Source organism: Phascolarctos cinereus, unplaced genomic scaffold (assembly GCF_003287225.1).
Source record: "Phascolarctos cinereus isolate Bilbo 61053 unplaced genomic scaffold, phaCin_HiC Scaffold_5;HRSCAF=322, whole genome shotgun sequence".
In the NCBI taxonomy this organism is placed as follows: domain Eukaryota; kingdom Metazoa; phylum Chordata; class Mammalia; order Diprotodontia; family Phascolarctidae; genus Phascolarctos; species Phascolarctos cinereus.
In genome coordinates, this window is record NW_027555958.1 from 61,183,861 (window position 1) to 61,205,634 (window position 21,774).

At 37.7% G+C, this 21,774-nt stretch overlaps 1 protein-coding gene across 1 annotated transcript in view; it reads left to right on the forward strand.

The window, feature by feature from the left end:
• The window catches only part of VAV3 (vav guanine nucleotide exchange factor 3), a 450,109-nt gene that overhangs the window by 365,657 nt on the left and 62,678 nt on the right, over positions 1-21,774 (forward strand). The window contains exon 20 of the mRNA XM_021000329.2: positions 13,849-13,985. Coding sequence (XP_020855988.1) covers positions 13,849-13,985 — 137 coding nt within the window. The remainder of the gene's footprint in view (positions 1-13,848; positions 13,986-21,774) is intronic.

Below are 21,774 nucleotides of genomic sequence, written 5' to 3' on the forward strand. Positions count from 1 at the left end.
GACCTCTGAAGTAGTTTCATGGTGAGATCAAAAGTAATATGTTCAAGGTTATATGAACTGCAATAGTGGCTGCAAGAGTTTTTTGCCAGAGGCAAGTCTCCTGACTAAATGTCAGGAAGGATTAAACCCCTCTGTAGAACCATTCTCTCTGGGCTGCCCTGTTTTATAACATTCATCTCCTTTATTGCCTTAGATAACCAGAAAATGAAAGTAAAGAGGATAGAATCTGTGAAATCTGAATCTTCAGCTTTAAGAAAACAAATAATGTTTGTAGTATGGCACTGAGAGTATGCCCCTGTCCCTGATTTCCCCATTCTCTCTTATTTTCTTGGCCTACATTTATTTTGGGTTATGAGACCCTGAAAGCACAAAACTGTTTTTTTTAAAAATTTTTTTTTGTTCTGGTTTTTTTTTTTGAGCCAGTGATAGAACCACTGTCTCTGACAAATATGATCTAGGTTATTGTGAGGCCAGAGGTGAGACTTGTGAGCATGGAGAGAGAGTTTATGTATCACCTGTTCTCTAGGGACCACTGCTGTGAGCTTTATGGAAGTAACTGTGACTGGGCATAGAGAAGAAGGAAAGCAGGAGGGCTGTACTTAGCAGAAGGCTATCAATTATTTCTACACAACAGGAACTCACGCATGGTCTTCTATTACTGGGGCTCACACATGACACTGGATTCCATAGTCATGTCCAAACCTGAATGATACAGTTTAAAATACAAGTCAAGGCAGTTCTCAAGTTCTTTTAGAACTCCAAATCCTAAAATGGTGCTTTGGTCTTCATGGGAAATAACATTTTCGTTCCTTAATCACATTCAGCAAGTATGCATTTATGATAAACGCAGGAATGAACATTTTTTAAACTAATCATTCCTTTATATCTGAATTATGCTTCAAGCATAATTCAGTGAGCCAGATCTACCTGGGTCACCATATTTTGTTTTATCTAGCTCCTGACAAGTCGATGCAGAAATTAAAAAAAATAATAATTATTGACATATCTCTAATAAAGTTCCTTCTCTTCTACCTCCAACAAATATTTTGTTGTTTAGTCATTTCAGTTGTGTTTGACTCTTTGTGACCCTGTTTAGGATTTTCTTGACAAAGACACTGGAATGTTTTGCCATTTCACTCTCCAGCTCATTTTACAGATGAGGAAACCGAGGCAAATAGATTAAGTGACTTGCCCAGGATCACACAGCTAGTAAGTGTCTGAGGCCAGATTTGAACTCAGAAAGGTGAGTCTTCCTGGCTTCAGGTCTGGCACTCCATCTATTGGGACATCTAGCTGTCTCCCTAGGGTGGCTCTGGGGATAAAATGAGATAATATTTGTAAAGAATTTTGCAAACCTTAAAGAGTTATATAAGTAATAGGTATTATAATTGTTATTATATATACTAATATGATATAATTTTGTTGCTCAATCATGTCTGACTCTTTATGACCTGTAGGCCATAGTACAACAATACCGTCCAGAGGCTTTCTTGGCAAAGACACTGGCTTGCCATTTCCTTCTCCAGCTCATTTTACAGATGAGGAAATTGAGGCAAATAGGGTTAAGTGACTTGCCCAGAATCACACAGCTAGTAGTGTCTGAGGCCAAATTTGAACTCAGTAAGATGAGTCTTCCTGAATCCAGGCCCTGAACTCTTATCCACTGTACCACCTAGTTGCCCTCCAACAAATATAGGAGAATATAAGTTCTGTGAAGGCAAGGATTTTTTTAGGTGGAGGACTTTTCGTTCCTAGTACCTAGCACAATGCTTTGCACATAGTGGATACTTAAATGTTTGTTTTATTGGGATGGCTTAAGGTCATATGATCACAGGATTTGAATTATTTAAGGAGAATTGATTAATGAGAGTAATCTTTTATCAGTTTGTGCTTGTACAGACTCTTTTAGCTTTTATCTACAATGTTCTATATTCTACATAGGCATATGATCAATATTAGGCATAAATCTACATAAATATAGCTTTTTCATGAAGAAATGATTTTTCCTTAATAATAAAAATATCTTACATTTGTATTAGGTTTGTAAGTTTCTGAAGCGCTTTCAAGTTCATCATATAAGTCAGATGTATGGGAATGATTAGTTTAAAAAATGTTCATGTCTGTATTTATCGTAAATGTACACACGTTGAACATGATTAATTAAGGAATTAGAATATTAATTCCTGTGAAGACCAAAATACCATCCTAGGATTTGGAGTTCTAAGAGAGCTTGAGAACTGCCTTGACTTGTATTTTAAACTGTGTCATTTAAGTTTGGGCATGACTCTATGGGATCCAGTGTCATGTGTGAGCCTCAATAACAGAAGACCATGCCTGAGTTCCTTTTGTGTAGAAATAATTAGTAGCCTTCTTCTAAGTACAGCCCTCCCGCCTCCTGCAAGAAAGGTAGAATTCTTAGTCTTGGTGAAGTTGGGAGAGAAAAATAGATGATCCCATCAGACTTCTTTCCATCCTGGAGATGGAAAAGAAGAAAGGCAATCTGAAAGTCAAGGACAAACTTGATTATGTCTGGCACACTGTAGAAGGAGCGTAAGAGCTCCTCTATATGACAATAAATTCCCTGTGAGAATTTTCAGACTTAGAGAGGAGATGCTGTTTCAGGAAGGACAGTCACAAGCAAACGTTATGTATCTATTTTACAATGTATTCCAATACCCTTGGAATTCAGTGTTAAAACAAAAGAAAACATTCAAAGAGATAGGTCACTAATATATGTGGCTCAAGATCTGTATTTTTGCTATACATCAAACTAGCCTCCTGATAATTCCAATTCTACTTCATTATTCTTATTTTCCAAGAAACTCATAATAGATGAATAACCCATCATTTTAGATTATTATGCTCCCGGTGAATAGGCATATTGGTTGACCCATTGGATGTTTCCAGAGCTGACGATTGGTGGAATTGAGTTCTTTAATGGGGTCTAATATAGAAGCAACAAGGACAAAATTAGGGAAATGAGGCCAGAAATAAATCAAAATAGGAAGAGAGGCAGTAGAGGAAAAGAAAGAAAGAAAGAAAGAAAGAAAGAAAGAAAGAAAGAAAGAAAGAAAGAAAGAAAGAAGAAGGAAGAAGAAGAAGAGAAGGAAAAGAAGGAGAAGGAAGAAAGAAGAAGAAAGGAAAGAAGAAAGAAAGGAAGAAAGGAAGGAAAAGAAAGAAGAAAGAAAAAGAAAGAGAGAGAAAGAAAGAAAGAAAGAAAGAAAGAAGGAAGGAAGGAAGGAAAGAAGGAAAAGAAAGAAGAAAGGAAAAAAGAAAGAAAGAAAGAGAAAGAAAGAAAGGAAGGAAGGAAGGAAGGAAGGAAGGAAGGAAGGAAGGAAGGAAGGAAGGAAGGAAGGAGGAAGGAAAGGAGTAAGGAAGAAAACAGTATTGGAAAGTATAAAAATCTAAGTAACTAAGTAACATAATGGGTTGAGCCCAAGGCTTGGAGTTAGGAAGACCTGATATCAAATCCTTTCTTTGCTGTCTGACCCTGGTCAAGTTATTTAATCTCTCTTGGATTCAGTTTCCTTTTCTGTAAAAATGTGGGAGATAACCTCTAGGTCCCTTCTAGCTCTAAATCCATGATGCTATGAAAGTCATACAGGTAGATGGCTCAGTGGTGGGTAGAGTCCTGGAATCAGGAAGACTCATCTTCTTGAGTTCAAATCTGGCCTCAGACACTTACTAGCTATGTGACCCTGGGCAAGTCACTTAAGTTACCTCATCTGTAAAATGAGCTAGAGAAGGAAATGGCAAATCACTCCAGCATCTTTGTCCTGAAAACCCCAGATGAGGTCATGAAGAGTCAGGCATGACTGAAAATGACTGGACAACAACAACAATATGAATGTGTTAGGAGGAGGGGGAAAATGGCAAAATATAATAAAGGATAAGCATTTGTCAATAGCAATCATAAAGTTGGTGTACTATACTTTTTGTTGATATAAAGTATGTAAATTGCCATAATTAAAAAAAATTTCTAATTAGTTCAATTCAATTCACTGAGGATTTACTGTCTCCTTATTCCATACAAGGCATTGTACAAAGTGTTGGGGGATGCTTAGGGGAAAAAACATAGCCTGAGCTCCCATGGTTCTGACTGTCCAGTGGGAGTATGTGTGTGTGTGTGTCTGTATATCTATGGGGATGGGACAGGACAAGGAACGCACAAGTCATTATGAGTCAAACAGAGGTGCAAAGACTCATCAATGATATATTAAATGAATGAAAAACATTTATTAAATTCTTACTTTGTGCCAAAAATTGTGCTAGACATTAGTACTAGGGATGCAAAAAGAAAAGGGAAACAGGGTCCCAAGGAGCTCACACTCTAATTTGGGAGACTCAGTACATATAGAAGGGTTTGGCTGCTAGAAGGATAGATGGGAAGACCTGGAAGTCTTGAGGATGCTGCATGGGGCTGGTGGTAAGGTGTAAGGATTCTTAGGGTACACCAGCAAATCAAATGAAGTATCTGTTGGGCAAAATGGCTTGGCTAGATGGTAAGGCCAGACATACCTTTGGGCACAGTGACAAGTGTTAATGGTAAGCCCTGTTTGGTGGTCCTCTGTCTTCTAGAAGGATTATCACTGGAGATGCCCAACTCATCTAGGCAGTATCGACAGCCATATCCACTCTGCAGGGGTGGGGTACAGGACCTGTAGGGTCCTAGCCTACCACCCCTGGCAAGCACCGACTATACCTGAGGATCCAAGTGGAGCTGGTATTTTTGGATTCCCTGCCATGGAAGTCAAAGGATTAGGAGGAGAAATTGTCCATTTTTCTCCTCTGCCTTATGATCTCTGACTCCGTTCTTCACTCCTATCTTGGCTTCCATTCCCTCTAGTCCTGAATTATTTCCCTAGCCATCACCCCTACATGGGCTATACTCTCTTCCCTTCCCTGCCTCACACTTCCCTATCATGCCACTGGTGAATGAATCACCCTCTCTCTTACCTTCAGTGTCTCCTTATTTACTAGATCCTGCTGGGCTGCCTGCAAACGCGTCCATTCACTGCCATCCTTAAGCAGCCCTCACTTGACCATCCCATTGGGCTGCTTATCATCCTATATCTCTCCTCCCCTTCATGGTCACACCCCTTGAGAAAGCCATCTATACTCCACGCTTCCATTTCCTTATCTCATATCCTTGAGTGCTCCTCCTGAATTGGCAACAGGAGGGGTGTCCAGCTGGCAGCCTTTCTTGCCGGACGCCTATCTACTAGTTTACACAGAGATGATCCTCCTCCTTCAGTCAGCCTGCTGTCATGAAAGCAGGACTGACTTTGCAGTAACAAGTCCTAGGCTCGCTCCCTAACTCTCCCAAACATTTTCCCTAACTTCACTGCCTAGTTTTGTGACTGTTTGTGTCTCTTGCCACATTTATTACCTGGAATTATTCAACTAGTTGATCACAGTGCAGTCTCTTCTCAACTGAAATGTTCTCCTATTTCATGAATATAAAATTCATGTGCATAAGTGTCAGAGTTAGCGTAAAAGCACTGCAAATTTTTCTCACCAGATCAGCATTACCTTACAAAGAAGTAAGTATCCTTCCCTTTATTTCTTCCCTTCTCCAATACCAAAAATATTAAGATAGAATGTTTATTTGAAGTAGAATTTGTTTGGTACAGCAGAGGAGTACTCTGACTTTGGATTCAGAGGATCTCCTTCAAATCAGGCTTTTGTCACTTAGTATGATTTTGGATAATTGCAATAGGTAACATTCATATGCATAGATTTGTATGCTTTAAATGTTGCAAGGCACTTTCCATAAGTTATCTTTTATGATCTTTATAAAAACCTTGGGAGGTAGGTGCTATTATTTTCCCCATTTTACAGATGAGGAAACTGAGGGAAGTTAAATGACTTGCCCAAGGTCACAGCTAGTAAGTGTCTGAGATTGGGTTTGAACTCAGGTCTTCCTGACTTCAAGAGCAACATTCTAGCCATTATGCTACCTAGCTACAAAGCTTCACTTCACCTTTCTGGGCCTCAATTTTTTCATCTGTAAAATAAAAGCAGAGGATTAGATGATCTTTAGGTTCCCTTCCAGTTCTAAATCTTTGATCCCATTATCTATTTAGTTATTAAATATTTAATTAGTCACATTAATTACTAACAATAATTATTGTCGGTTGTTGGTCACCTGACTCTTCTAAAACAAAATTCAACAGAAATTCAGTCAGTCCGGAACACCAACAACCAAGTCCCTTGATTTTAACCTTGTAATCCTCATACGAGGCTACAAGCATTGAGATATGTGGGGATAGCAGCGGAATAGACTTACTCTTCTTGATTTAAGTAGAGAGAACATTCAGGGAAAAGAAAGAAGTAAAGAAAAATGATGGGAGGCAGGAAGATGGGATATGAGATGATGGAGAAGATGCAATAAAACCTGTAGGAATTGTTTTTAAGAACTTGTTTCTGGAATACTTAACTTGGAATGGTAGTAAAACAGCAGAAGTATAAATTGGCTGAAGGGCAGCTAGATGGTTCGGTGGATAGAGCACTGGACTTAGAATCACAAAGACTGCTTTTTGTGAATTCAAATCTGGCCTCAGGCACTGACTGTGTGAAGCCGGGCAGGTCTCTTAACCCTGTTTGCCTTAGCTTCCTCATCTATCAAATGGGCAGGAGAAGAAAATGGTAAATCACCCCAATATCTTTGCCGTGAAAACCCCAAATGGGGTTGCAGAGAGTTGGACGTGACTAAAAGTCTAAGTCAAAAGATACCAGAGATGACGTATTTATCTCATCCCAGAATAGCCAACCTCTCCACCATATACCCATGCCAGCCTTTTCATGAGCACAAAGAAGAACAGGGAACTCAGTCCTGCCTGTTTCCATTTTTGAACAGTTCTAATTGTTACAAAGCTTTTCCTTAACTTGAATTAAAAACTGCCTCTTATAACCTCTACCTACTTCCTTTTAGTTCTGGCCAAGCAGAACCAGATGAATCTTTATTCCCTGTGACATGGACATGTTTTATATCCCACAGCCAAGGATATTTATCTCTAGGCTAAACATTCCCCATTCCTTCAACTAATTTGTATGAAGATCAGCCTGTAAAAATTTTTTTAAAAAATCATTTTGTTATATGGAATATGTGTTCAACATCTCCAGGCCTCTGATTTTGGGGTATTCTTTGTGAGCTGAAATAACTATGTTAGTCACAATTAGTCATTCTTAATGGAACATATTTGTGACTTTACATATTAAAAACAATGTTTTTTCCTGTGAAACTTCATCTACACATAGCATATTGATAGTCATGGGTAAGGGGGAAAAAGGATATTTACTTAAAATTTAGTTGATTTAATCATGGGGGTTGTAGTTGCCATTCTTTAAAAACTTCTTTCTGTAGTGCCAAAAAGTCTAAAATTTTCTTGGACATTTTTGCACTTTCTTTTACACATTAGATATCAAAACTTTTGAATACTATGAAGAAAAAAAATAAACCTTTAATTACTGAGGTTAGCAATTCTACCCACACATTTTGTAAAAAAATCTGGCGTAAGTCATTTGGAAACAGAAATTTTGATTTAGCACCCAAAAAAGGGGGAAAAAAGTCAATTAGAAAACATATTGCTGAAAAAGTTTACTAAAAAGAGGGCTACATTTTTATTCTAAAGGATAACATGTCCTTTGTTTACTGCCTGCTTCTTTTATAGGCATATTAATTGAAATTAATACAGTGGTTTTTTCCTATCTGCCTACAGGAATGCTTAGATATTCCCTGTTCTAAACAAAAGTTTCCTTAGACCCTTCTGCCCCATTAAGCTGCAGTGCTATCTTTCACTTCTCTTTTACTTCCAAACTATTTTAAAAGTTTTCCGCACATCACACTGCCTTACTGATGGCTGTTCTCTCAAACATCACTAATAACTTCCTTATTATCTGTTGACCGCTTTGACTCTTTTCTACCTTGAAGATATCACATCCTCCTGTCTTCTCTTCTTCCTTCTCTTTCACTGGCCCTATTTCCCAATCCCTAGATGTTGACATTCTTCAATGTTTTGCCTTTTCTCTATCTCTATTCTCTTGCTTGTGAAGTCCACTCCTTCTGATGATTTAGATTTTATCTATCCTCCCAGCTTCTCAGAGAGAAATCTAGAATGGGGATGAAGGCCAGTGTGAAGAGAAGAATGCTGGTGTGATTTGAAGATATTATAAATTTTCAACTTGGGTGGGAGTATGGGAAAACCAAGCCATCTTGATGAGTTTTAACTATGAGCCCTGTGTTTGAAACTTTAATTATGACTCCTTAATCATAAAACATTCTTATTAGAGGCTTTGAGCCTATCACCTTGATAGAAATATCTTTGTCCTTTTGATGTAATCTCAATACATTGAGGAAGACTAGTTAAGTTATGACAAATGAGGATGAAAAGATTGTATCAGATTATTGTAGAGTTGAGTCCCAAAGGCTTATAAAAAGGAGCAGACACACCTGCCAGAGTCAGTTGGAGAGAGATACAGAGAAAGTTGAGATGGTGGAATGCATAATGTAAAACACCAAACAAAACAACATATTTTAATTAATTTAAATTATTTTGGTTTAATTACAAATGTGAGAAAAAACTCCCAACATTCTTAGCTTCAGGCCTTACAAAACCAATCGTGTTCTTTGCTCCCTGGCTGTAGTTTGCTGATCCGTGGTGAAGGGCATGGATTTCTACTTTTGGGGGGTTCTCTTTTGTTTTCACTGAAGAGTTCTGCCCAGACACACTAGCAGAGAATTGACTGTCCTAACTCCCACATTCTGCTTCCTAAGCAGACACTAGATATGAGTATCTATGCATGATGCCTATGATTTCTGCCCCTAATGCGTTAAGCTTCCCTGTGGCAATCACTTAGATGAGAGTGGTGCCGGCTAGATAAATGGGCTGTCAGTAATATGCTGGCCTTTCACCTCAGAGACCTAATTTAAAATCTAAACAAAGCTACATTAAAAAATCATTAGTCATACAAGATGTTGTAGGAACTGATTTCGATTTATTCCAGGAAAGTGTTTATGGACATAAAGTAGTTGTGTGTTATACAAACACCCATCATTAGTAATTACTTTCTGAGGATAACAGAGTTAAAGCTGGGTTGTCTAGAATGTTGCCAGCAGGAAAATACTAGTATAACCCAGGCTTCTCTGGACATGCCCAATGAAGCATTTGTGATAATGTCCCCTTCTCTCCTCCCTTCTCTTCCACCCTCTCACTCCCTAACTTTCTCTTAATAAAAACAAAATAAAACAAAAGAACAAAAACAAATGAAACCAAAAAACCCTTTCAATTTAGTAACCTGGGTGAACAACTGAATGGAATTGGCTATTTTGGGAAAGGATCCCTTCTTGCCCTAAGTCTATGACACTTGTCCTCTGGTGAGTCTGATTAGTTCCCTAGTCTTTAATATTATAGGCAGGGAGATGCTAATTGTCTAGGAAGCTGATAATTTTTTTAAATTAATTAATTTTAGTTTTCAACAATCACTTCCATAAGCTTTTGAGTTTTAAATTTTCTCCCCCTCCTTTTACTCCTCCCTAAGATAGCCTGCAATCTGATATAGGCTCTACATATACGTTCCTATTAAACATATTTTCATGTTAGTCATGCTGTAAAGAAGAATTAGAACCAATAGGAGGAGGAGCCACAAGAAAGAAGCAAAACAAAACAGAAGGAAAAAAAAGAGCAAATAGTGTGCTTTGATCGGCATTCAGACTTCCATCATTAGACTTTTGGAGATGTCTTAGATCTTTGCATTGCTGAGAAGAGCTAAGAATCTCAAAGTTAGTCATTGTGCAACGTGGCTATTATTGTGTACAGCGTTCTCCTGGTTCTGCTTACTTCACTCAGCATCAGTACATATAAGTCTTCCCAGGTTTTTCTGAAGTCCACTTGCTTATCATTTCTTATAGCATAATAGTATTCTATTACAGTCGTATACTACAACTTGTTCAGCCCCATTCCCCAACTGATGGGCATCCCTTCAATTTCCAATTCTTTGCCACCACAAAAAGAGCTGCTATAAATATTTTTGTACATGTGGTTCCTTTTCCCATTTGTATGATCTCTTTGGGATACAGCCCTAGCAGTGCTATTGCTGGGTCAAAGGGTATACACATTTTTATAACCCTTTGGGCATAGTTCCAAATTGCTCTCCAAAATGATTAGATCAGTTTGCAACTCCACCAACAATGCATTAGTGTTCCAGTTTTTCCACATCTTCTCCAACATTTATCATTTTCCTGTTTTGTCATGTTGGCCAATCTGATATTTGTGATGTGGTACCTTAAAGTTGTTTTGATTTACATTTCTCTAATTAATAATAATTTAGAGCATTTTTTCATTTGACTATAGATAGCTTTAATTTCTTCATCTGAAAACTTCCTGTTCATATCCTTTGACCCTTTATCAATTAGGGAATGAGTTGTATGTATTCTTATAAATTTGACATAGTTCTATTTTAGCAATGAGGCCTTAATCGGAGACACTGGTTGTAAAGATTCTTTCCCAGTTTTCTGGGAAGCTGATAATTTCTAGCCTGAAAGATTCTAAGAATAGACCATTTTAGAACAGGGTGGTGTGGGGCAGGGTGGTGGGCAGAGAAAGAGTAGGGCAGAGGCAAAGGGCAGCTATTTGGTAGAGAAAGATCTGGCCCTGAAAAAACCAGAGGTTATTCTCAACCTTAACAGTGACAGTAGATAAGGCTGTCAATTATATTGATGGTTGGATACTTGACGTTTAATTTAACCAGCCCTTTCAATTTCTTCTTTTGGAAAAAATATTTTTCATTTATTGATGTTAGTTTTGTTTGCTTTGCAAGTAACCTAATTGCTGCATGATTTTTTTTTAATAAGGAGCCAGTGTGTGTGTGGGGAGGGGGAGGGCGGGGAGTGCATTTTAGGGGAAATATTAATTTAAGTTTTCAACAATTGCTATTATTCACAGAAAGTCAGCTTCTACCTTTGAGCAGATTATAATAATAATAATAATAATAACAGTTCACATTTATATAGTACTTTAAGAATTGCAAAATTTTTAATATTATCTTAATTCCCTCAAGAACCTTTTGAGGTTGCTTTTATTATTTCTATTTTACAAATTAGTAAACTGGGGTTCAGAAAGGTTGTTACTTGGTCAAAGTCATAGCTAGTAAATACCCGAAGTGGGATTTGAACCTAAGTATTCCTGATTCCTAGTTTTGATTTACTACGCCATGCTGCCTTCAGATGATTTCTGAATTTCTACCTCTAGGCTTAACTTGATTTCTGAACTCCAGACCCACATCTACAATTGTTTATAGTCCATCTCCATCTGGATATCTCACCAGAACCCCAGACCTAACACATCTAAAATTTATCACATAATCTTTTCACCCCTGATTTTCCCTCCTTCACTATTTCCAGAAGCTGTGAGGTGACGCCATAGTGCCATAATAGGCCTGCAGTCAGGAAGAGATGAATTCAAATGCAGCCTCAGACACTAGGTGTCTGATACTGGACATGTCACTTAATCTTTGCCTCGATTTCCTTGCCTGTCAAATGTGGATAATAATGGCACCTACTTCACAGGGTTGCTGTGAGGCTCAAGTGAGATAATATTTGCAAAGTGCTTAGCACAGTGGCCATCATGTGGTACACAAAATATAAATGCTTTTTCTTCTTCCTCCTCCTTCCCATCTCTGCCAAAGGCATAACTATTTCCCATTTGAAACTTTGGGGTTATCTTAATTCACAGCTCACAGAAAGGACCTTAGAGATTCTCTAGTCTGACTCCCTCATTTTAAAACTCAAGTGCTCAAATAGTTCTGTGATTTCAAAGATTTGGGAGTTCCCTCCAAAAATCTAGCTCTCAACCATTCCATACCTATTCCATGCCACTATTTCTGCCTATAGTTATATATCTTCAAGGGCTCTATGCCTCAAAAGATGTATAACCCAGTCCTACGAGCTGACAGAGGCCCAGATACTCTGCATAAAGAATTTTAGGACCTCCTGTATTTCAAATTTCAATTCATATTTGAAACCGAGTAGACTGTAGAAAATTTTAGTTTTGATTCCTAGCCCAAGAGGTGAGCTTACAGTTTAATGCAAATGAGACTGATAAACATCTCTGCACAGTTAGTTTTCTTGTGGGTATTTTTCTTGGTAAAAGATGGTGAAGTTTAATGTTTGTGTAAGGTTAGTTCCTGGGCCCCACCTAACTACGTTTGGTTAAGAAAGAGGTAGGCTTAAAGCCATCCCCTCTGGGCCTTTGCATTTGGGACAGAGTTCAAGAAAAGTTGGAGAATTGTAGCAGCCTGTAACTGTCCTTTAACCTTCAAATAAGAAAATTAGGGTGAAAGTTAAAAATTAGTTGGCATTACTTTGAAGCTCCCCCCTCCCCGTTTTTTTTCTGCTGATTGACCAGAAGGATAAAAGACTATTCAAGTCACAACCTTTTAGCCTCCCAAGTACATAGCATGATAGTACAAAATCATAAATGCTTATTGAAAGTTAAGTTGCTGTTCAGTCGTGTCCAATTCTTTGTGACCCCATTTGTGATTTTCTTGGCAAAGATACTGGAGTGGTTTGCCATTTCCTGATCCAGCTCATTTTACAAATGAGGAAACTGAGGCAAACAGGGTTAAGTGACTTGCCCAGGTCACACAGCTTACACTGAGGGTCTGAGGCAGGATTTGAACTCACAAAGATGAGTCTTCCTGACTCTAGGCCTAGCACTTTATCCACTGTGCTACCTAGCTCAAATGGAAGAGTCAAGTACTGCACTATACTCCTGAGTAGCTTCTTAATCTGCGACGTGTAGTAATTTACCTGATTTTGAAACTGTCCTATAGGTTTGGATCCCAAGAACTGGGGCCTATTTATTTTCCCTCATTCATTTAGTATGACATTTCAGCCTGTTATGTCATCATTGTGATCACTTATTTGAGTGACACAAGTTTTTTTTTAAAAAAGAGACCATCTGTTACAGTGATTGAAGTCCACAAATGTGTGATAAATGTCATCTTTATGATTAGATCATGTCTTAGGAGGGAGAAGTCTCACCTTTAAGTGAAAATAGCACTGTGCTGAGCTAGCGCCAACAGCAAATATTAGTATTAAGGAAGTACGTGTGATGGAAACCTTTGTTCCTGCAAATGACAGATTGAACTGAGTTCCCAGGCTGTGTGCATTTAGCAACTGATAATACAAAGAAAAAGAAAAATATTTTTTCTAAGTGTTTTGTCTTATGAATAATGGAATGCTTGTGGATCCTAATGTCTTGGACATGACCCTTTATTGGAATTATTTTACAAGCTCAAATTCAGGCCCAGAGACTTTCTCCATATAAATGTCTTAAGTATTACAATAACACATCCATCACATTTTTTGGTTCAAATTACAAAGATAACCTTAAGATGTGGACCTTGGCCTGGGCAATGTGATATATACACAGAAAGGGGTGAACCTCTTTAGTGATGAAATCAGCCAGTGCCCAGGAGGAAAGTAATAGGCAGAAAGGATAGAGTTGATGAAAAAATTGATTCTTTTCCATTAAACTGCACGTGATGTGTTTGTGTGAAGGAGGCATAAGCCAAAGGAGAAATATTTTCTTTAACTAAAAACAGATTGATGGTAGGGGAGGGTAGGACTCTGTATGTAGGTTGTGAGCAGAGATGCATCGCATTTCATTAGTCGCTTAAATAATGAGAAAGTTGTAAAGCATTCCAGTGTGGTCACTCCGGAGATTTCCTAGGATTAGATGTGTCTAAACTTCTAATGTGAATAATAGCTCTGTTTTCTTAAAGTATATTTAAGACTTTACACATTCTCAGTTCATTCCTTGAAAGACTTTGTTTTTCTTATTCCAGGCCTACCGAAGATGCAGGTCATTAAGAATTACACTGGAACCCCACAACCTCCACAACACGAAGGACCTCCTTTGCACATCCAAATAGGGGACACGGTGGAGCTTTTGAGAGGAGATGCCCATAGCTTATTTTGGCAGGTACTCTCTGAAGTATGAATTCCTGATCTGGTGGGTGTCACACCCACTTGAAAAAAACAAGACTCTCGGTTTCAGAAACAGCTTATGTGTGTGTGCATTTAATTCTCAGAGTTGTGCATAATTCGCAAAAGGTTCTTCTTAGCCAGGTCCAAGTGGCAGAGCATCCGATAGCATGGATTGTCAGAAACTGAACAATATCAGTGCCTTAAGTCATATCTACAATTTCGGCAGTGCCAGAAGGGAGTGGAGGCTAGAGCGCTAGGCTTTGAGTCAGAAAGACCCCGCATCAGGTCCTGCCTCTGAAATATACCGGCAGCAAGTCATTTTAACTTCTCAGTGCCCCAAGGCAACTCTAAGACCATAAGTTTCAGAACAATTACAGATCTGCCTTGGTTGAGGGATTTTTAAGCCAATGAAATCACAGAACCAGATAAAAAATTAAATTAAATTATGCATCGTGTTACCTGAGAGCATAACCTTCATTTTTGCATGCAGGGATTATGGATATGCTTTAGTTCTAAATGACAAACATTTACTATGCGTCTACTCTGAGTAGGGCACTGTCCTAGGCACTAGGAATATGAAGACAAAAATATGTCCTGGACTTTCAATGAGTTCACATACTACTTGTGGAAGACAAAATGTAAGCAAATAGTGAAGTATAAGATATGTAGGAGATATTATACAATAATATAAATTTCAAGAAGGAGAGAGGGCTAATAATAATGATGATCTAATTTGCAAGAGAGTAAGTTCAGTTTGGAGAAACATTCTCATTGTCTTGTCATTGTCCCATATCTTATTATATTAAGAATTTGAATGTGACCTTCTTGAGGACCAGGACATTCCTCCCCCGCCCTTTGTATCCATAGCACTTAGCACATTGTAGACATATAGTAGAAGCTTAATAAATGCTTGATGATGGTGGTGGTGGTGATAGTCATGGCGATATTTGGGTCAGTGTTTCCCATGTCCATTATCTCTAATTCTCAGATGGACTTATAGTCATCCTTCCTGAAATAAATGGAGTATGAAAAGTACAGCAGGTTATGAGACTTTGTGCTGCTGAAACCTCTCTTGATTACTAAGGCTACTTTTGACTTTAGACTATGAACTAGAATTAGGTTGTAGGGTGAGAAGAGGAGGTCAAAGCAAGCTCCTAGACTTATGCATGAGTTAAAGTCTGATAAGGGCAGAGAAGAAAAGGGATGGATGTTGTCCATTTGTGAATATTTGTAAGGTATAAGGTGACTGCTAAAATGGAGTGGTTTCCATAGCAACCCCATACCACGTGACAGTATCTGCCACTTTGTCACAGAGGATGGCTCTTTGATTGAATGCTCATATCAGATTACAGATTTCAGTGAGTGTAGCTTTTGCATTGTTTTAAAGACAAATGTTCTGATTTGGAAAACATGGAAATATGATCTCCCACTCTGTACTCAGGACACATCTATCTTTGAAGTTGCTTCTCTAAAAGCCAGGAATAGGAGCAATTTTGTATTTATAGGAAATCGCAGAGCACTTGGTAATGATATAGGAAGATGTTGGTTGGAAGTAGTATTTTCAAAATTGTTTCCTCTTGTTCTTTGGAGTAAATATTGATTTCCATTCAATATAATTTTAGCTGCTTTATAAAATTAATTAAGCAATCAACAAGCATTTTTAAAATGCCTACTATGTACCAGACACTTTGCTAGGAGATACAAGTACAAGAAATGCAAGTGCAAAGACCAGGAGATGGAAGGTAGAGTTTCCTGTGAGAACAGGGTAGTGTGAGTGGATCAAGGAATGTGGGAGGGAGAATAAAGCTTCTTTCCACCTTCCTATTATTTATTTTTTTGTACAATTAACTGTTATTTCCAATTCTGGTAGATTTATTGCAGTTGTGTTATTAATGAACTAGACAAGAAAAAATTTGTTAAGACATAATCTTTTCCACTTACTCTTTATATGCTATCTTCCTCTATTAAAATGTAAAACTCTTGAGGGCAAGAGATTGCTTTGCTTTCCTGCATTTGTGTCCCTGGGCAGGTAGGTGGTACAGTGGATACAGTGCCAGACCTGGAGTCAGGAACATCTGAGTTCAAATCTGACCTCAGGCACTTACTAGCTGTGTGACCCTGGGCAGCTCACTTAACCCTGTTTGCCTCAGTTTCCTCATCTGTAAAATGAGCTAGAGAAGGAAATGGCAAACCATTCTAGTATCTTTGCCAAGTAAACACCAAATGGGCTCATGAAGAGTTGGACATGACTGAAATGATTGAGCAACAACATTTGTATCACTAGAGCTAAGCACAATGCCTGGCGCATAGTAAACATTTAATAAACATTTCGGCATCTATCCATCTTCTGTCTGTCTATCTTTCTATCAATCTGTCTTTCATCTAATTACCTGTCTATCAGTCTATCCTATTCATCTGTCTATCCTCACACTGAAGTGTCTCTGAGGTTCTTCCTGTCTGCCTCTGACGTTCTGTGCTTTTGTGATTATATTGCAAAATACCTAGGGTATTGCCTGATTATTATCATTCCCAAAAGAGGATGGCTCAGGGTAGTCCCTAATGCTGAGATCAGTTTGATCTGACTGCTCAATTGAGATAGAAAGACTCCAGAATCTTTTCTTAAGACTTTGGCCAAAACAAATTGATACAGATGTGTCTTGGAGCTAAACCTTTCAAGATAAGTTGCCTTTCAAGATAAGTCAGATCAGTTAGCATAAATTGAGAAGTAATCCTAGCCTTGAAAGCAGAGGACTGAAAACCAAAAACAAAACATTTCTCTGCTACTGAAGTGATTTAGGTCAGGGTAAAATACTCTAATGAAGCTTCTGACTTCTACACCTTCTAGGCAGTCTTCTACACTCCCCCCCCCAAAAAAAAAAACCAAACCAAAACCACAACAGTCTAGTGTAGCAGCAGTTATTGTCCCATAGCCCATCATGTTTCCCACATGCTGTCTGCCCAAAGAATACAAATTATTCTCCTTTCAGCAACTGTCTTTGAATAGCTATTAGTGTAATCTGTATCATTATTATAACAACAGTAATTTCTAATGCCATGGGAGTGAGTGGTCTCTGCATTTTCATTATCATTTCTTTCAAACAACTGTGTTGTCAACTGAACTAAGAAAATGCACTCTGTTCAAACTTTGTATTGAAGAAATGAGTTTGGAGAACCTTATCTTTTCCTTTCTGCCCCCCCCCAACAAAATCATTCTGAAGAAAAATGAATGTAAAATAGGAAATTGCCAGTTTGGGCACTTTGCCAATTGCAGGTGGAAGGCACAGCTTTTACTGGGGATCACTATCACATAGAAGCATTCTCTGCACGTAGTTTCCTGAATCACCAGAAATCTGTTGACTTTAAATTCTTCTTCCCCAACCCCACAAAATCACAAAATGGAGTTTTGGTGCCTGTTTTGTTTGTAACCTGATGAGAAAACTTTAAAAAAAAATATACACACACATATATATATATATATATTATAAAAAATAGAAATAAGGGTGGTGAGGTGGGGAGCTAATGTAAAAATTGTACCTGACCTCCACCACCCCCCAGCCCAACCAAACATATAAAGAAACAACTTATATAGTCATGGGTTCCTGTTGGTAGCTCAGCATCTTCTTATACATTTTATTTACTCCAAATACAATGCAAAACAAACAAGATACTATAACATATATAAAAACATATAAACATATATAAAAATATGTTTAATAGGAATGTATATGTAGAGCCTATATTAGATTGTATGCCATCTTGGGGAGGAGGGAGGGGAAGAAAACTGAAAACTCAAAAGTGAATGTTGAAAACTAAAAATAAATAAATAAATAAATCAGATACTAAAAAAAAAGAAAAAACAAACAAATAAGATGCTTTTTGCTTCCAGGATTTCTTCCTGCTTTTGATTTAAGAGGATTGTAAAGTAATGCTAATGATGACAGTGATGATGATGCTTATAGCAGCTCACATTTCTATAGTACTTTAATATTTAAAAGCATTTTCCTCACAAGAGCCTGGTAAAATATCTATAGTTATGTATTGAGTGGGTTAGGGGCACAATGCTCCCGCGATCTGGAAAATCTGTGTAAAATTTTTGGCCCTTGCTTCATACCAAGGAAGTCTGAATTATTATGGTATTAAAAGATAAAATATATTGCTATCATACAATACTATACATACATTTTAATGCATTTCTGAGTTTCTAAACTTTTTCTCTGTCATCTGCTGGCCTTCTCATCTGTTGTTTGTGGCTTCTGCAAAATTTCAAAAAAATTCCCATTTAATTTCTTACGCTGACATATCGCATATGTCATATGCATATGCTGACAACACATTGCAACTGTGTTGGGGAAAGTTGTGATGTGAAGGGGAAAACTGTAGTATAAAGGATATTTTCCTTATTTTGTAAATGAGAGAACCAAGGCTGAGAGAGGTTTGAGGACTTTCATGGTTATATAGCTATTAAATAGAATGGTCAGGATTTGAACTCCAAACCATGTATTCTATATCTAATGCTCTTTCCACTATACTACTCTGCCTCTTAATAACTCACATTTTTGTAGCCCTTTAAAGTATTTTTCTTATTACTATTCTCTTGGAGGCAGCTAGATGGCTCAGTGGATAGAGCACTGGGTTTAGACTCAGGAAGACCTGAGTTCAAATCTGGCCTCAGAAACATATGAACTATGTGACCCTGGGCAAGTTATTTAATCCTGTTTGCTTCAGTTTCCATATCTATAAAATGGGCTGGAGAAAGAAATCGCAAACCGCACTAGTATCTTCACCAAGAAAACCTGAAATGGGTTCACAAAGAGTTGGACATGACTGAAAATACACATACTTAATATGTGTGTATGTATACATACACAGACATATACAATATACATGCACATCTATCTATATAACAATACTATTGTTATTTATATATGATAATTTCTATATCTATATAGTGAGATATGTATCTATTTAGATAATAGATAGATGATTGATTATATAGATGGATAGTTAGATAGAAATAGATAGTTATGATTTTCTATGATGCAAGTCTTAAATATCCTACTATGATGCCACATCTTGGTGTGGATGTGATTCGGGTTTGTTTAAGGCCATGCCAGTAGAATATAATATCTGACATATTCTCCTAAGACTTTGAGAGCAGTCCTGGCACCAAACTATTTCTATAAGTGTAGAGAAACTCATCACTGGAAGGCTGGCCATGATGTGATATGTTCTCCATGGTGACCCATGAAACATATTAAACATATAGAATGGTGTGAATGGGTTTCCCTCTGTGCCAATGGAGGGAATTCCTATGACAATGAAATCATAGATCCATTGGAGCAAACATTGGTAAAAGTAATAATTGGACTAGAAAAATAGGTATAATCCTTTATGTCTAAAAAGACAAATTTTTACAAAGCTGATCTTTTCCCAAAGGAGCGGTCTTTGTAACTAACTATTCTTGCTCTCATTATTTGTAACAATTATCTTCTACAACTGTCTCTTCAATGAACTGTTCTCTCTAATTTAGGAAGCATATCCATAGACTGAACAGGAAGGGAGGAAACAAATATTTATTTAATCTATTATGTGCCAGGCACTGTGCTAAGTGCTTTACAGATATTGTCTATGTTGATCCTCAAAACAACCATGGGAAGTAGGTGCTATTACTATTTCAGTTTTACAGTTGAAGAAACTAAGGCAAAAAGAGGTTAAGTAATTTGGCCAGGATCATATAGCTAGGAGGTATCTGAGGTCAAATTTGAACTCAGATCTTCCTGACTTCAAGCTTAGAGACTTATTTGTTGTGCCAACTAGAGGAACAGCTGGAAAATCATCTTACTCTCATCTTATAAGGAGAACACTAAAGTGCATGGAACTCATCTACTTTGCCAAGTCATACAAGATGGCAATGTCAAAATAAAAAATAGACCTATTGACTGCCAGTTCCAACTCTACCTGTTAGATGAGGCAGTCTTTAGGAGATTGTATTATAAAATATCTTTGGAGCTTTATAAAATGTTTGATTATTATTATTTTTCCAATTTTTAGAAAAGTAGTTTGGTCTTCTTGGAAATCCTTTGTTCTTTGTAGAAGTTATACTCTTGAACTGTAATTGACCAAAAAATACTTTTTGTCTCATTGCCCCACTGATATGGAATTGGAGATAAAAGATTAAAAAAAATAGACATTGAGAGATGTTTTGCAAGAACCTGGAAAAGTTTTCATAGAAAAAATAAAAGCATCCTTTATGCTCAAAGTATACATGACATTGGAGCCCACAAGACATTTATCTATTGGGCTGTCTCAAAGGCAGCATGGTATTGCATTCAACCTTAGTGAAAATCTAAACTCAAAGGAAGATGGTCATGGTTGGATAGCTAACTATTATTGTATTAGCTTCTCTTGCCAAGGGTCTTTATTTACCACAGCACAGAATTCGTGTAAGAAACTTTATTTCCTTAAAAAAAAAGATATTTTAAAAGGAAGAACCTTTAATATTCTGACTTGAAGCTCCAGTTGAATTTTTCTTTCATTCTCAAGCTTGCTTTTATAAATTAGTGTTTTGTTATCCCACTAAAAATGGAGATTTCAGCATTTTAAAGGATCTTGGCTTGACTGGATTGTGATACTAACCATTCTGTTAGAATAGAAGCAGAATTGTTCTCGTACCTGAAAGGATATTTTAATAGAAGTTAAGGCAGGTGGTTGAGGGGGACGGAAGAGCAAGAGAGTGAGACTAAGGACGTAAAGCTCAACTTTACCTACATCACAGTTTCCCTACTGGCATCCTTGACTGTGGAGTACAGCAGCCTGTTGCAATCCCTGGAAGACATGGCATAGAAAAACAAAAGAAAACGGAATACTTTCAAATGGTGCTATTAGTTTGTAACCCATGTGCTTAGAATCCATGTTCTTTGCAGGCAGATATTGTAGTGCAGTAGGAAGAGCATTGTGTTTGCAGTGAGAGGACCTGGGTTCAAATCCTAGCTGTGTCACTTACAACTGCTGCAACCTTCGTTGGGCCACTAAGATAAGTTCTGAGTCCCCTCGCTACACTAAAGTTCTGTGACTACCAACCAGGCTAAATGTAACTTATGGCTCAAAGCCCATTTGCATGACTCTCATCATGGGTGGAGATTGATTACTTAATGCTTTCCTCTGCAAAAGAAGCAGAGTTGGTGAGAGCTTGCTAGAAGAGAGATGCTTGTTTTCTGGCTTCCAGCTTTAAGAGATAACATGCATGATTCCAGAGAAATACTCTGGCAAGAGGTCAGCCAACAACTCAATCATGTTACTGCTCCCAGTCTGTAACACTAGATACTTCAGGAATTTCCCCTTGGGTAAGATCTAGGACTCTCACTCTGTCTCTCTCTCTTTCTCTCTTTCTCTTTCTGTTTCTCTGTCTTGTCCTTCTGTCTCTCTGTCTTATCTTGTCATTGATAGAGATTATTTATCGTCTCGAATTGTCTGCAACATATTCTGATTTGTATATTCTCTGATTTGTATTTGCTATCAGCTTGGAAAAATGGGTTTATTTGTTATTTACTACATGTGTTCATTATAGGACTAGCATTTTGTGGGGAGGTAGTCCAGCATTTGATACATATTTTGGGGATCTCCTCATTAAGTGATAGCTAGCATACAGTGATTGTTTGAACCTAAAAAATTATTTCCCCTAGATTAACTATATTTAGGTGAGGTGGATAGATATAATTCTAGCCTTGCATTGCCCCCCTACCCCACCCCAAGGAGAACAGAATGTGGTCAGCTGTTGACCCCAA